Source organism: Telopea speciosissima, chromosome 5 (assembly GCF_018873765.1).
Source record: "Telopea speciosissima isolate NSW1024214 ecotype Mountain lineage chromosome 5, Tspe_v1, whole genome shotgun sequence".
Lineage (NCBI taxonomy): Eukaryota > Viridiplantae > Streptophyta > Magnoliopsida > Proteales > Proteaceae > Telopea > Telopea speciosissima.
Window position 1 is genome coordinate 17083189 of NC_057920.1, and position 17149 is coordinate 17100337.

Sequence of the window (17149 nt, forward strand, 5' to 3'; positions counted from 1 at the left end):
CAATAGCAAAGATGGAAGAAGGCCCAGTTTGCTTCTGCTATCTACTCTTTTCATCGTTTCTATTTCTTCTCTTATCATCTGGAGTGGAGGCTGAAACAACAGTCATAGATGGTAACACTACTACTAACACCTACATCGTTTACATGGGAGCTGCTTCTTCTTCCCAGGGTTCGGTACCTGATGATCAAGCTCGGCTTCTTGCTTCGGTTTTGAAAAGGTTAATTAATTATTTATTGCATTCTATTTACAAACATTCAAGAATTTTTCAGTAAAATTAATTGATTTATGAAAAGGAAAAAAATAAATTTTTATAATTATGATTGTGTAATTTTACTTAAAACTCTTATTATATTTGATAATTATACTTTTTCATGGTAGATGTCCACTTTAGATGAAGCCTTAATAGCGTTTCAATTAAGGTGAAAATCCAGCTCACTTCTATGACCCTTACAATGATAAAACAACGATTTCAATACAAATTTTATCAACCCATTGAAATCAATATTAGTTATCTTCTCTTTGTAGTTTATTCCTCTTTGTTCCGATTACAACATGAATACATCAAATCAATTTTTTTATTTTTTATTTTTATTTGTTTAACTTTAAGGAAGATGACTTAAAGCGTTTTTACAAATCTTTCTTTACTAGGCTCGCTTTGGTGTGATTTGTATTTACATTTCTGTCTTATTTATTGGAAATAATTTACACAACAATTTGTGACAGAAAAATAGATCTTGTTTGATTACTCTTATATAGAATTATTTGTAAAGTAAAAAAAATATGTTTCACATTCTTATTTCTCAAAACAATTTCTAAAATAGGCACACATGATTGAAGTTCACAACACCAATCACGGTTGAGACTTTTCATCGAACAATTGATGCATTAAAAACGATTGGCTCTAATAATGTTGGTCTTGTTGGCTTTGCCTGTCCAAAGTAATCTAGGGATGGTAGTGAGTTGTCCTCTGACCGCCGTTGGAGTGAGTCGTTAATGGTGGGCCTCGGAGTGAGCATATAAATCAATATAAATGGTTTGTGGCAATAAATTACAAATAGTTCTTCACCTATTTGTATTTTGTAATTCATTTTAATTTGTAATAAATAAAAATAAAGTTTATAAACTACACCAAACACCTATAAAAATAAAAACAGGTCAGATAAATACAAATAGAAATCATACCAATACCAAAGAAATCCTCAAGTTATAAATGTAAGATTTTATTTTGGTTGAAACCCAAAATCAAACCAATCTAAATCAATATTAACTCGATACTAAAAAACTGAAATAAATCAAAATCAATCAAAAACCAAAGTTCCTTCATTGTTTGATTTTGGTTTCACTCATTTTTAGTTCAAAATTGATTCAACCCAACCAAAATCAGATCGAACCAACCATTTGACACCGCTCAGCCTTACCATCTAATGAAACTTAACAAGATAACCAAATTAAAGCTATTGAGAAGCCAAGGCTCATCTGATTTAGTCGGATGGCAAAACCTTTTCCTTTTAATACTTTTGAGGCTAAAGTTTTCTCACTTTCTTTTTTAATGGTTAAATTTCCTTCACCTTTTAATGTCAAGGAAAGTCTTCCTCCACCTCTGGCAAAACCCTTTTCCTTTTTAATGTTAGCCAATGAGAAGAAAGTTTTCCATGACCTGTTAAATAAACACCCTTGTCTTACTTTTAATTAATGTATGGGTATCTCTGTAATTTTACCAGGAAGGAGAACGTTAAAAGTTCACTACTTCACAGTTATACACATGGCTTCTCAGGATTCACCGCCCGTTTAACGGCGGAGGAAGCTCAGAGAATTGCTGAAAAGCCGGGAGTCGTTTCTGTTTTCGTGGACCCCATCTTAAAGCTCCATACCACTCGATCATGGGACTTCTTACACTATCAAACCGATCTTGAAACCGATTCTACTCCTGATTCTGACTCAGTCACTAATGGGTCCAACTCGTCCGACACCATCATAGGTCTCCTCGATACAGGTCTGATTAATCTTATAAAATAATACATTCATTGCTAACATTATCGGGTCGGGTTATTACTTAAACCTAAATATGAACCAGGAATATGGCCCGAGTCCGAGAGCTTCCAAGACAAGGATATGGGCCCCATTCCCACCCGGTGGAATGGAACATGCATGGAAGCCAAAGATTTCAAAGCTTCCAACTGTAACAGGTAACAACACCGTAGATTCTCATAATAAAATTATTTGTTCCAATCTAACCGTTCAGATTTTTTTTGGGGGGGGGAATAGGAAGCTCATCGGCGCACGATACTACAATGACAGCGCACAGTCACCAAGAGATGCGAACGGGCATGGGACCCATACGGCATCAACGGCAGCAGGCAGCCCAGTCGCCAATGCATCTTATTATGGTTTAGCGGAGGGAACAGCCAAAGGTGGGTCCACTGGATCAAGGATAGCCATCTACAGGGTTTGCGCATCCTACGGTTGCCGTGGATCCTCAATTCTAGCAGGATTCGATGATGCTATACGCGACGGAGTCGACGTGCTATCTTTGTCGCTGGGTGCGTCATCGTTTCTGAGGCCGGTTTTAACTACCGATCCAATCGCAATTGGAGCTTTCCATGCAGTAGAGAAGGGGATCACAGTGGTTTGCTCAGGTGGGAACGATGGGCCCGATTTATCAACGGTTGTCAATGCTGCTCCCTGGATCCTGACCGTTGCTGCCTCTACCATTGATAGGGATTTTGAGTCCGATTGCGTCTTGGGCAGTAACAAAGTGTTCAAGGTAAAATGTAAATGAATGAATCAGGTTTTTAGTTTTGCTAGACTTTTGAATAGGGTTTTAAAATAGGGAATTGGCTGAAATCGGTCATTTTCAATTCTGAATCGGACCATATCGGTGCTGAAAAACCTTAGAATCGGTCTTCAGAATCAAAGAATAGGGAATTTTTAGGGTTTTTGGATGTGAATATGCCGTGTCAAACCAGTGGAAATCTGAATCGATCATGCCAATTCATCGATCTGATTCCCAATTCTTAAAACTCTTTTTCGGTTTTAAAACACAGAATCATTCATTGCAGCTCAAATCGGTCCTCATATCCAAAAACAGGGAATTTATAGGGTTTTTGGATTTGGATCGGATTAATAGAAATCAATTACAGCCGATACTGATCCGAATAGGCTGATTTACTGATTCGATTCCCGATTCTTAAAACCCTGTTCTAAGCCCAAGATTTCACTAAAAACATGCTCTGCTCTGCTTCTGTTTCACCAAGTGTAGGGTGAAGGCATAAATTTCTCTACCCTCAAAAAATCTCCTACCTATCCCTTGATCTTTGGATTGTCGGCGAAATCGAATTCAAGCACGGACGATGATGCGAGGTAGATCAAAACTGAGCCCATCTTTCCTCTCTGGCTCCTCTTGGGCTCCCATTTCTCACGGTTTCTCCCTCTCTGTACAATTTTTCAGGAACTGCAATCCGGATGCATTGGATGGAGCTAAGATCGAGGGGAAGATTGTTCTATGTGATCAAACCGATGGAAGCTATTCCAAAAGAGAGAAATCAGATGGAGTGAAGAGCTTAGGAGGGCTCGGAATTGTTGTGGTTGATGACATAGAACGATCGGTGGCTCTTACTACGGGTTCTTTCCCCATGACTGCCATCTCTTCCAAGGATTTCGCTGGTATCCTCTCCTACATTAACTCAACCAGGTATTTACCAAATAAAAACTCAACCAGGTACAACATGAAACTAATCATGTCTTTCAATCAAATTGATATCTTTCTGGGTTTCTTCAGAAATCCAGTTGCAACCATTCTACCAACAGTGTCTGTGACCAAGTATAAGCCAGCACCTCTTGTTGCATACTTCTCATCCAGAGGCCCTTCTCCTATCCAAAACATTCTCAAGGCAAGCTCTCTCTCTCTCTCTCTCCCTCCCTCTAGTCTCTCCTCTAATTTACTGTTCCGCAAAACCATGGCTAAGTGGGTAATCAAATTTTCTGCAGCCGGACATCGCTGCACCAGGTGTGAACATCCTTGCCGCATGGATTGAAACCAATGATACTTCAGAAGCCCCAGAAGGGCAGAAGCCATCCCAATACAATTTGATCTCTGGGACTTCCATGGCATGTCCACATGTCTCAGGCATTGCGGCTACAATCAAATCTAAGAACCCCACATGGGGTCCCTCTGCTATCAAATCAGCCATCATGACAACAGGTTTGAATCTATACAGTTTCAAGTTCAATATTTGAGCAAACCAATCTGTAATAACTAATTACTGACTTAGACATTGTTACATACACATGGCTTATGTGAAGCTTCTCAAACAAACAATGAAAAGGCGCCAATTACAACAGATTCAGGTTCAGTAGGCACACCTTACGATTTTGGTGCAGGAGAGATGATCCCATCTGGAGCATTACGACCAGGGCTATTGTATGAGACTGATACAGAAGACTACTTACTCTTCTTATGTAATTATGGGTACAATCTTTCCACAATCAAGAAAATTGCATCTGTGATTCCTGATGGTTTCAACTGCCCAGAAGATTCCAGCACAGATTTGATCTCCAATCTCAACTACCCATCTATTGCCATCTCCAAACTCGGTCAGAAAGAGAGCAAGAAAGTGAGTAGAAGGGTCACAAATGTTGGTCCTGATGAAGACACAACCTATGTTGCAAGCATTATGGCACCACCTGGATTAGATGTTACGGTAGTGCCCGATAAACTGCAGTTCATGCAGGGCAATAAGAAGCTGAGCTACCAGATGATCTTCTCATTGGCTTCTTCGTCTCCATTAAAAGATGATGCATTTGGGTCTATTACTTGGACCAATGGAAAATACAAGGTTCAAAGTCCATTTGTGGTTGCTAGTGGTTGATTTTATTGTTCCCTTTGTCATTAAGGTTGGAGGGCTTAGTTAGATGCTGGAGTTAAAGAAGTGAATGTGGACTTAACCAAGCCTTAGGGTAATAGTTGGACTGCATTAATAATCTTTGTGATGCTAAAAATATCAAAACATGCATTTCATGTTTGAGTCATGATTTCCCTTTTCCACTCCAAGATACATATTATTACTTACTCTACAGCTTAGTTTTTATTAGTTTCTGGTTACTCTCTGCTTATACTTGCTGAGTTTAGGTCAATTTGTTGTTTATACCCCAATTAGTGGTGGGGTTTGGTGTGTCTTGTATTCTGTGGATTCACATAATTGTAATTAGTATGTATTTGTAATTGGGAGGGGTTTTGGGCCAATTACATGTACGGGGGTAAAATTATAATTGTGTGGGGATTAAGGATTTGGGTTTCCCTAAATATTGTCTCTATATGGAAAACCCTGTGAACCAGCAAAGAGGAACACTTTGTAAGGTGGAGAGTGGTATACAGAGTTTTTCAGGAAATAATGAAAATCTCTAGTTCTCTTGGGTGGATGTAGGCAACCTTGTTGAACCACGGTAAATTCTTTGCGTTGTGTGATTGTTTGCTTGGGTTCTTCCTCGTGGTTGTGCATTTGTCCCCTACAAGTGGTATCAGAGTCAAGGTTATGGCAATGCCAAGGTATGGTAGGGCCAAACTTGGGGTAAAGCCAGGGCGTGGAAACCCAGTGTGATCTCGGAATGGTCCCGTGTGGAGGGGGAGATGGGAAGATATTGGTAGCTCTCGCGTGGAAGGGGAGATTATTAGGGTTCCAGGCGGTAGGTGGGAAAATAGTCTCACATTGGATATGAATGGGGATGTGGATGAGTTAATAGCTACTTGGGCACCCTCTCGTTAACGGATAGCTTTTGAGGATGAGTTCTATCCAAATCCCTAACAATTGGTATCAGAGCGAGGGTCGGTGGATCGTCGCAGGTGGTGCGTGAAGATTCAGAAAATGATGGGGTGTCAAAGGAGGGTAATGCCTTGGTTGTAGGTGGTGGTCAGGGTAGAGGCAAATCAAATGAGAGACTGGAGGAATTTGGCAAGTACAAGGGTCGCTCAAAGTGTAAGGTCGCAAAATAAAATGTTATTATTGCGAGGAGAAAGGTTATATAATGAAGAATTGTCCAAGGCGTAAGGAGAATATAAAAGAAAAAGACAAGAAAGAAAATAAATCATCCATTGCTGGTATCGTGGAAGAGTCTTGGAGTGATGATGGGGATATCCTTCTCACAACATCATCAGGTATGAATACTTCAGATTGGATTTTAGATTCTGGTTGTTCATTTCATATGTGTTCAGTCAGGGATCAATTTATTACATATCATGCATGTGATAGTGGTGCTGTCAAAATGACAAACAATGCAGAAAGCAAGGTTGCCGGGATTGGGCGGAGTTTTATCTAAGTGCTCTTGATTGGTTCATGGATAAGACTTTGAGGCATTTTCCATCTTTTATGAATTCTGATATTTGTATTTCTGGTTTTTCAATCTAACATTTGAGCTTTTGTAGTCTAGTTATTTATGGATTCCACGAGAATTAATATTTTAATTTAGCTTCTGATTAAATCTACATCAATAAAAGGCCTGAAATGTCACCATTTCATGGTTCTCCCCTTCCACCTGAGACTCCACCATGGGATTATTTTGGCATATTCCATCCAATTGATAATCAGTTCTCTATTCAAGATGGTAAGGGTTGAACCATGACGGGTTGGACAATCATGATGTTATAAGACGTTTTGAAAACCACAATAGGGTATTGGATTCATATTTAATCAATAGCTCTCCTGCTATTCCATCTGCTAGGAGTATAGCTATAGAAGTTGAACTCTTGAATGGAGCAAAAATGAAGTCCTCTGATTTGAAACCATCAAGGACCACAACTGTTGTAGTTCCACTTTCCCTTGACGACAAGCAAATGGCAGAGAAAGAAGCTGAAAATAAAAGTATGCTTGTTGAACCTAAAGACTTCCTTTCAAGCATAAAAAAAGTTGAATTTATATTCCTCAAAACTTCAGAATCTAGAAAAAAAAGTTCCCTGGATGCTTGAAGTAAATAAATTTTGTTTTCGTCCAATTTTCCTTGTGAAAGAAGGTGAGGCATCTTATCCCTCCTTCAAAATACTTGCAAGAGGCTTTAGCCCAAAATAGAAGTCTTGACAATTCCATGTGGTGTTTATTGTTCTAGTTTTGCATGGAAAATATCACTTTTAATTGGACTTCTCCAAGTACAAGTCATTTTTGACTTGGAATGTAAATGGTCATCTTTCTTCACCAACCTCCAATAAGTTAACATTGTCAATTCAAACGGTTGTGTTCCATTCATTCTATAAATCCCTTAAATACATATATGATGTGGTAACTTTCACTCCCACTTCCACTTCACCAATGCACTCTCTGGCTCAAGACATCACATTTGACTATTACTAGTTTTTCAGAACAGGAAAAAAAAAAAGAAACGTACATGGCACTTCATGATAACAGATAACATATAACTAATTGTCCAAACCAAAACATTGTTAACGTTTGTTCAAGTCAATTTTAGTGATACATTCAATGACGTCTTTCAATGTTCAACAACCTCGTTTGATTCTCGGAGCTTCTAATTGCTCCTCTCAAATATCCTTCCACAAAGTCTGAGGAAGGTGATGGAGATGTCGTTTCATTCGCCATGTCGTTAGAGGAAGGGCCTCCTTCTTCAATCCATTGGAACATCCCACATCCACGATTGTTAGCCTATATGCAAATTAAACAATAATCAAAGATACACCATTTTTTTGTTTTTCAAAGTATTAATTTTTTTTTTAATAATAATAAATTTTATTGAAGAATGAAAAGGGGGCAAACAAGCCTAAAGCCAGACAAAAGCAAAGAAAGCTAAAGCCTAAACAAGGGATTCAATCCTAAAAAACATATTGGTGAGGCCAACATGCCACTCGCTCAGCTAAGAGAAATAATAAGACTACGGGGGATTCGTGAGCCGCACCGAGGGGGTTATTATCCTATTCGATCGACGGGGGATCTCAGCATATACACCAGGCCGATCAAAAGTCACACGGGTCAAAAGAGCCTCTTCCTTTGGTGAAAAGGGAGATGAATTTTTTTGCAACCCCACTCCTAACTCCTTTTCAACCTCGCTACGAGAGTTTTTTATGGTTTCCGCGACCAAACCAACTTTAGTCTGGCGACGTCGACGGCGTGATCCAGGGATAATCGCCTGCTCCACATTCCGAATCCGAACTTGCCGGCGTCGTGACACTTTTGTGAAAGGAGCTTCACCCCCTGCTTCATCACCTTGCTCAATCGTAGCGTGAACCACAACTGCAGTTCTACCATTATCGGAGCTTGTGACAGAAGTTGGTGAAAGAACCACTTCTAAACGATCCTCCTCTTGAGATACTGAACTCGTTGAACAAACCGGGCCCACTGCTTGAGACTGGTTTGGAAATACTTGGTTCAACTCCTTCTGCCCTAGCTCCACGTCATGACCATGTTCCTTCCACGCTTGGACATCATCTTGGCGGCTGAATTTTGAACCGACTTCCGAATCCGAAGCCAAATCCGAATTCGATGCCACTATATGAAGTAATATGACATGGATAAGTATTTGCAGAGGAATCTAAACATAAAAATCAATGATTCTTTTGCTTTTTGTCTTTTATCCCTTTCTTTATTTATTGTCCACACACTCCATTTCTGAATTCCAATAAGCTTTGAGAAAGACAAGGCAATTGTAGGCGGTGTTTAGGAGCGAAAAACTACAGAAGTTGCCGTGTAAGAGCCATATTTTTTACGATTGCAATTTGCAATTGATTGAGAGGGACGTTCCTTCATACTTTCACTTGTCAAAAAAGAAAATGAAAAAAAAAAAAAAAAAAAAAAAAAACAAAGGGCAGAGAAAAGTCAAAAGAGTGTTCATCGGAAAGGTGGGGCAAGTAGGCAACCGTCATCATCCAATTCCATTCGTCTAAAGCTTTAACAAAGCAACAAAAAAAAAGAGAAGATCCTGACGATTAGGGGGTTGAGAGTTATCGAGGGGAATCTGGATCCTCGTTAATGGGATTGGTTGTTTCTATAATTAATGATGAATAGAGAGAACTCTGGAGGCAAAATCCCAAATCCTAACTTTGAAAGCAAATTAAATTTCCCGATTAGTAACAACTCCAAGCATTCGTAAATCATGTAGCAAGAGCGACACCATCATTTCAAATTCTCAATTCCTAAACTACAACCACTACAGGAGTCGCTCGCTCGCAGATGTATCACGCCCATCAGATCAGGGAGCAGCAGGCAGGCTATTTGGTGTCTTTAATTGCATCATATATTCAGCTTAGACATTGTTAAATGGAAAACGGATCATCGAAACCCCGTATTGATAATTCAATAAGTAGATTTCATCAAGGAAACTAAAATTCAAGAGCAAAATAATTGAAATTTAGGAGATTTTCCGCAATTCGACACAACGAGCCAAACTCTGATTCTGGTGCCTTTTCGCCTCGGCGGTGGTGGCGTAGCAGCAGTTGTGGGGCGTTTCAGCAACATCATTCAGGTGAAGGTTTAGGGTTTGTAGGATGTGAGCAGAGAGGGATTTCTTTATCTGAATCTTCTTCTGCTTCGTCTTCATTGGAAGCATTTGAAGGCTTTCTTTATCTGAATCTTCTTCTGCCTCATCTTCATTGGAAGCATTTGAAGACTTTGTAAGAGTTTGAGCTGAATTGAAGACGATGATGAGAATGGTGTTTTTATTTGGGGTTTTAACCTTAAGGGTATTATGGGAAGATCACCCTATGGAAAAGGTTATTTTGCCGTTATAAAAGATCTAACAACCACTTAACTGCACAGACCTAACAGAGTGGACTAAGTTGAAACAAAGTCATAAAATAAGGGGTGTCTGTGATATTTTGATAAGATTTAGGGTGTCCATGATATATTGCATAATTACAGGGGGTGTCCGTGAAACTTTCCCTATATTATATTATATTTAATTTGATTCACGTTTAGATAAGCAACATATATAAATATATCTAACATTATAAGATCCACTTTTTTTTTTCTGGTCATGAACATTATATGATCCACTTATAATTAATTAAAAATGTGGTCAAAGTTTCAATTGTGGGAAGTTGACCATAAATAACCAAGTCACCCTACTTCATAGATCAAGGAGACGTCTAGAAGGGCATTCTATCATTATCAATTTCAACATCTCCATTAACTCTCCAAAACCATCTCTGTTGGTGGCCTAGGGTTGAGCGGCAATCATGCTGCATTCAACTCATCACAAATCGCCACGTGGATTTCATGTCGATTTAAAATTTAAAATTATTGTTCAAAATTAAAAAATGTCAAGCCGTCATCTATCAACCATTGGATCGATCGACGTGATCGACATAAAATCCATGTGACGGTTTGTGAATTAAACGCAATATGATAGCCGCTCAACCCGAGACCACAAAGGATCCAAATCCCAACGGGTGGCGCACTTTGGATGGCTATTTTTTTAGTTTTTTTGGTTTTTGGGTAGAACACTTTGGGTGGCTTACAAGTGCTCTTGTGGTGTGTAAGCACCACTGCGTTCTCTCACTAATCCACCCAGCACCCCAGACTTGCGTTTACCAAGGTCAGTCACTCACTAATCTCTCAATCACTCTCTCCAACATTGCCTGGTTTCCACCCACCACCACAGATACCCCAACTAATACTTTCTACTATAAATTATTTCCATGCCACCAAGATCGATCATCAATAGCAAAGATGGAAGAAGGCCCAGTTTGCTTCTGCTATCTACTCTTTTCATCGTTTCTCTTTCTTCTCTTATCATCTGGAGTGGAGGCTGAAACAACAGTCATAGATGGTAACACTACTACTAACACCTACATCGTTTACATGGGAGCTGCTTCTTCTTCCCAGGGTTCGGTATCAGATGATCAGGCTCGGCTTCTTGCTTCGGTTTTGAAAAGGTTAATTAACTATTTATTGCATTCAGCTCAGTTCTATGAGCCTTACAATGATTGATTCCAATATTAGTTATTTTCTCTATGGAGTTCATTCCTCTTTGTTCTGTTTACAACATGAACACATCAAATCAATTTTCGTATTTTTAATTGTTTACTCGTTTGACTTGAGGAAGCTGATGACGTAAAAGTATTTTTACAAGTCTTTCCTCAGTAGGCTCTCTTTGGTATGATTTGTATTTGTATTTCTATTTTATTTATCGAAAATAATTTACAAAACAATTTGTGGCAAAAAAAAAAGATCATGTTTGGTTGCTATTATATATAATTGTTTTATAAAATAAAATAAAAATATGTTTGATGTTTTTATTTTGTCAAAACAATTTCTACAATAGACACATGATTGCAGTTCACAACACCAACCATGGTTGAGGCATTTCATCGAACAATTGATGCATTAGAAATGATTGGTTCTAATAACGTCGGTCTTGTTGACTCCATATTTCCAAAGCGATATAGGGATGGTAGTGAGTTGTCCTCTGACTGCCGTTGAAATGAGAGTATAAATCAATATAAATGGTTTGTAACCATAAATTACAAATAGCTCTTCATCCATTTGTAATTTATTTTAATTTATAATAAATAAAAATAAGGTCCATAAACTATACCAAATATCTGTAAGAATAAAAATAGGTCAGAAAAATACAAATAGAAATCAGACCAAAGAAAACCTACAAGTTATGAATGTAAGATTTCATTGCGGTTGAAACCCAAAATCAAACCGATCTAAATCAAAATTAACTCGATACTGAAAAACTGAAATAAATCGAAACCAACCAATTAAAAACCAAAGTTCCTCCATCGTTTGATTTTGGTTTCAATCATGCATTCTCAGATCGAAACTGATTCAACCCGACCAAAATCGTGCAGAACTAATTGTTTAACACCCCTAAACCTTACCATCTAATGAAACTTAAACAATAACCATATTTATCCATCTATTTTGATGATTATGGTCTTATATCATTATTAAAGCCAATGAGAAGCCGAGGCTCATCTGATTTAGTGGGTTGGCAGAACCCTTTCCTTTTAATATTTTTGAGGATAAAGTTTTCCCTCACCTTTTAAGGTCAAGGTAACTCTTCCTCAACCTGGCAAAACCCTTTTCTTTTCAATATTAGCCAATGAGGAGAAAGCTTTCCTTGACCTTTGGTGAAATAAAACTCCACTAAGTATTCCCACACACCCTTCCAATGCCAATGATACCGAAGTCAAGCACTTTAGATCATGGGCTTGGGCTTCCGATTGGGCCAATGTTAAAACAGTGGATCCCATATAGCCCAAACTGGACCAGACTCAAATCCTCAGCGTAACCATGGTCTTTCTTTATAATTAATGTATGGGGTATCTCTGTAATTTTACCAGGAAAGAGGACGTGAAAAAATCACTACTTCACAGTTATACACATGGCTTCTCAGGATTCACCGCCCGTTTAACGGCTGCGGAAGCTCAGAGAATCACTGAAAAGCCTGGAGTCGTTTCGATGTTCGTGGACCCCATCTTAAAGCTCCATACCACTCGATCATGGGACTTCTTACACTATCAAACCGATCTTGAAACCGATTCTACTCCTGATTCTGACTCAGCCACTAGTGGGTCCAACTCGTCCGACACCATCATAGGCCTCCTCGATACAGGTCTAATTAATCTTATAGGATAATACATTCATTCCTAACATTATCGGGTCGGGTTATCACTTAAACCTAAATATGAACCAGGAATATGGCCCGAGTCCAAGAGCTTCCAAGACAAGGATTTGGGCCCGATTCCAACCCGGTGGAAGGGAACATGCATGGAAACCAACGATTTCAAAGCTTCCAACGGTAACAGGTAACAACACCGTAGATTCTCATACTAATATTATTTGTTCAAATCTAACCGTTCAGATTTTTATTTTTTTTTTCGGGGTGGGGGATAGGAAGCTCATAGGTGCACGATACTATGATGACAGTCAATCACCAAGAGATTCGAACGGGCATGGGACCCACACGGCATCAACAGCAGCAGGCAGCTCAGTCGCCAATGCATCTTATTATGGCTTAGCGGAGGAGACAGCCAAAGGTGGGTCCACTGGATCAAGGATCGCCGTTTACAGGGTATGCTCATCCTACGGTTGCCGTGGATCCACAATCCTAGCAGGATTCGATGATGCTATACGCGACGGAGTCGACGTGCTATCTTTGTCGCTGGGTGCGTCATCGTTTCTGAGGCCGGATTTAAGTACCGATCCGATCGCAATTGGAGCTTTCCATGCAATGGAGAAGGGGATCATAGTGGTTTGCTCAGGTGGGAACGATGGGCCCGCTTTATCAACGGTTGTCAATGTTGCTCCATGGATCCTGACCGTTGCTGCCTCTACCATTGATAGGGATTTTGAGTCCGATTGCGTCTTGGGCAGTAAAAAGGTGTTCAAGGTAAAATGTAGATGAATGAATCAGGTTTTGAGTTTTACTAGAGTCTTGAGCAGGGTTTAAATTTAGAATCGGATGAAATCGGTCATATTCGATTCTGAATCGACCCCTATCGGTGCTGACTAACCATAGAATCGGTCTTCGGATTTAAAAATAGGGAATTTTTAGGGTTTTTGGATGTGAATCTACCATGGTATCTGTGGAAATCTGAATCGGTCATGGCCTTCACAATCCGATTCACGATTCTTAAAACCCTTTATTCGGTTTTAAAACATGGAATCGATCATTGCAGCTCAAATTGCTCCACACATCCAAAAACAGGGAAATTCTAGGGTTTTTGGATTTGGATCAACCGTGTCGGATCAACAGAAATCGGGATTGATTACTGCCGATACTAATCCAAATAGGCCGATTCACTGATCCGATTCATGAGTCTTAAAACCCTGTTCCAGGCTAAAGATTTCACTAAAAAACATGCTAAGAACTGCTTCTGTTTCACCAAGTGTAGGGTGAAGGCATAAATTTCTCTACCCTCCAAAAGTCTCCAACCTATCCCTTGATCCATGGATTGTCGGCGAAATCGAAATCAAGCTCGAAAGAAGATGCGAGGTAGATTAAATCTGAGCCCATGTTTCCTCTCTGGATCCTCTTGGGCTTCCATTTCTCACGGTTTCTCTCTCTGCACAATTTTTCAGGAACTGCAATCCGGATTCATTGGATAGAGCTAAGATCAAGGGAAAGATTGTTCTATGTGATCAAACCGAGGGAAGCTATTCAAAAGGAGAGAAAGTGGATGGAGTGAAGAGCTTAGGAGGGCTCGGAGCTGTTTTGGTTGATGACATAGAACGATCGGTGGCTCTTAATACGGGTTCTTTCCCCATGACTGCCATCTCTTCCAAGGATTTCGCTGGTATCCTCTCCTACATTAACTCAACCAGGTACAACATGAAAATAATCAAGTCTTTTGTAACTTTGGTTCTGTTTATATGAACGTTCAAATTGTTGTTTTTCTGGGTTTCTGAAGAAAACCAGTTGCAACCATTCTACCAACAGTGTCAGTAACCAAGTATAAGCCAGCACCTAGTGTTGCATACTTCTCATCCAGAGGCCCTTCTCCTATCCAAAACATTCTCAAGGCAAGCTCTTTCTCTCTCTCTCTCTCTCTCTCTCCCTCTAGTCTCTCCTCTAATTTACTGTTCTGCAAAACCATGGTTAAGTGGGTAATCAAATTTTCTGCAGCCGGACATCGCTGCACCAGGTGTGAACATCCTTGCAGCATGGATTGAAACCAATGATGAAGCCCCAAAAGGGCAAAAGCCATCCCAATACAATTTGATCTCTGGGACTTCCATGGCATGTCCACATGTCTCAGGCATTGCGGCTACAATCAAATCTAAGAACCCCACATGGGGTCCCTCTGCTATCAAATCAGCCATCATGACAACAGGTTTGAATCTATACAGTTTCAAGTCCAATATTTTAGCAAACCAATCTGTAATAACTAATTACTGACTTAGACATTGTTACATACACATGGCTGATGTGTAGCTTCTCAAACAAACAATGAAAAGGCGCCGATTACAACAGATTCAGGTTTAGTGGGCACACCTTACGATTTTGGTGCAGGAGAGATGATCCCATCTGGAGCATTACAACCAGGGCTATTGTATGAAACTGATACAGAAGACTACTTACTCTTCTTGTGTAATTATGGGTACAAGCTTTCCACAATCAAGAATATTGCATCTGTGATTCCTGATGGTTTCGACTGCCCAGCAGATTCCAGCACAGATTTGATCTCCAATCTCAACTACCCATCAATTGCCATCTCCAAACTCAGTGAGAAAGAGAGCAAGAAAGTGAGTAGAAGAGTCACAAATGTTGGTCCTGATGAGGACACAACCTATGTTGCCAGCATCATGGCACCACCTGGATTAGATGTCAAGGTAGTGCCTGATAAACTGCATTTCATGAAGGGCAGTAAGAAGCTGAGCTACCAGATGATCTTCTCATTGGCTTCATCATCTCCATTAAAAGTTGATGCATTTGGGTCTATTACTTGGACCAATGGAAAATACAAGGTTCGAAGTCCATTTGTGGTTACCAGTGGTTGATTTCAATATTCCCTTTGTCATTAAGGTTGGAGGGCTTAGTTAGATGTTGGAGTTAAAGAAGTGAATGTAAAACAAATTGGACTTAACCAAGCTTTAGGGTAATAGTTGGACTGCATTAATAATCTCTGTGATGCTAAAAACATCAAAACATGCATTTCATGTTTGAGTCTTGATTTCCCTTTTCCACTCCAAGATACATATTATTACTCACTCTCTATAACTTAGTTTTCATTAGTTTCTGGTCACTCTCTTCTTACACTTGATGAGTTTAGCTCAATCAATTGCTTATACCCCAAATTAGACCTCACCAAGCAAATAACAGCAAAGAAAAGGGATCCAAAATGTTCACCTATTTGCTTTTTTTTGTTCCTTCCACTACAAGAAAAAGGGTTTGTCGCGGCATTTTTAGACGGGTCTTAGCGACGCTTATTGGTAAACGCAGGCATATATAAATATTCGACGGCGTTTACTAACAAACGTCGGTATAGAAAGTATAATACCTAGAAATCATGGCGTTTATGTAAATGCCGCTACAAATACATCTTTGGGGGCGTTTGATTTGAATTGCCAGGGTATATAACAATACAACGGCATTTATTTGTAAACGCCGTAGTATCATACTATATTTACCACCTACCGTATGTATTTTCGGGTGTTTAGGAAAAAGTGACGTAGTATCATACATCTTTGGGGGCGTTTGTTTTATATTTACCACCTACCGTATGTATTTTCGGGCGTTTAGGAAAAAGTGATGTAGTATCATACATCTTTGGGGGCGTTTGTTTTAAATTGCCAGAGTATGTAACAATACAACGGCGTTTACAAATAAACGCCATAGTATCATATTATATTTACCCACGTACTTATATCTATTTTCGAGCGTTTAGGGAAAAGCGCCGTTATATGGAAAACAATATCACCACGTTTTTTATTAATCGCCGCTTAATATAATAGTATTTTTCACAAAAAAACTCCAAGGCCTATTCATTTCGTGCCTCTTGCCGCGCGCTAATTGATCGATACCCTCTCTAAACTTTCAAATCCCAATCCCTCATGTTTCTCATGTTTCTCTCTCAATCTATCACGATCCCTCAAATCTCTCAAATCTCTCTCAATCTCTCACCGTCCCTCTCTCCCTATCTAATCTTCACATTCTCTCTGAGATTTCTCTCAAATCTCTTTCAACCTTGCTCCCGCTGCAACTGTTGTGGACCATTTGGGGCTAAAACAACCGATTGAGGATCAAGGGGAGGATTCTAGGGTTGATGTTGCTCCGGCCACCATTGCCTGGAGCTCCAGCCTGCTGTAGCCGACGTTGGTGTTGCTCTTGGCCTCCCTGCTCGAGGAATATCTCCTACTCTGAGGTACTTAGTAAGTTTTGCTCTGTTGTTCCTTCTCAGGTTCTTTCTCCTGGAATTCACACGATGCTTATTCTACTGATTTTCCAAGATTGTTCGATAAGTTTTCATAGTCACAACATGTTGGTGGGTTGCGAACCCTAATGGGTCGAGGTGGGTCGTCTTCGTTGGTTCTGGACAGTGAGAAGGGGGGGCTTGTTAAGGCTCCAACGAGATTAGGGCAGAAGACGATACCTGAAGCCAAGGCTCTTGCGGCCTTGAAGAGCCATAGCGAGGCCGAAAGAAGGCGTAGGGAGAGGATTAATTCTCATCTCGCTACGCTTCGGAAGCTCGTCCCCTGTACAG

General features: G+C 39.8%; 2 protein-coding genes across 2 annotated transcripts in view; both read left to right on the forward strand.

Annotated features, from left to right (window-relative positions):
* Positions 1 to 17149, forward strand: part of LOC122661386 (CO(2)-response secreted protease-like) — an 18368-nt gene continuing 1219 nt past the window's right edge. The window contains exons 1-9 of the mRNA XM_043856770.1: positions 1 to 217; positions 1722 to 1993; positions 2075 to 2186; positions 2266 to 2764; positions 3260 to 3360; positions 3449 to 3691; positions 3779 to 3890; positions 3988 to 4201; positions 4303 to 4863. Coding sequence (XP_043712705.1) covers positions 12 to 217; positions 1722 to 1993; positions 2075 to 2186; positions 2266 to 2764; positions 3260 to 3360; positions 3449 to 3691; positions 3779 to 3890; positions 3988 to 4201; positions 4303 to 4863 — 2320 coding nt within the window. The 5' untranslated portion in view covers positions 1 to 11. The remainder of the gene's footprint in view (positions 218 to 1721; positions 1994 to 2074; positions 2187 to 2265; positions 2765 to 3259; positions 3361 to 3448; positions 3692 to 3778; positions 3891 to 3987; positions 4202 to 4302; positions 4864 to 17149) is intronic.
* Positions 10651 to 17149, forward strand: part of LOC122661387 (CO(2)-response secreted protease-like) — a 22909-nt gene continuing 16410 nt past the window's right edge. Inside the window, exons 1-9 of the mRNA XM_043856772.1 lie at positions 10651 to 10867; positions 12287 to 12558; positions 12640 to 12751; positions 12840 to 13335; positions 13841 to 13941; positions 14028 to 14270; positions 14357 to 14468; positions 14572 to 14779; positions 14881 to 15566. Of these exons, the coding sequence (XP_043712707.1) occupies positions 10662 to 10867; positions 12287 to 12558; positions 12640 to 12751; positions 12840 to 13335; positions 13841 to 13941; positions 14028 to 14270; positions 14357 to 14468; positions 14572 to 14779; positions 14881 to 15446 (2316 nt within the window). The 5' untranslated portion in view covers positions 10651 to 10661 and the 3' untranslated portion in view covers positions 15447 to 15566. Of the gene's footprint in view, positions 10868 to 12286; positions 12559 to 12639; positions 12752 to 12839; positions 13336 to 13840; positions 13942 to 14027; positions 14271 to 14356; positions 14469 to 14571; positions 14780 to 14880 lie in introns of the transcript that reaches the window.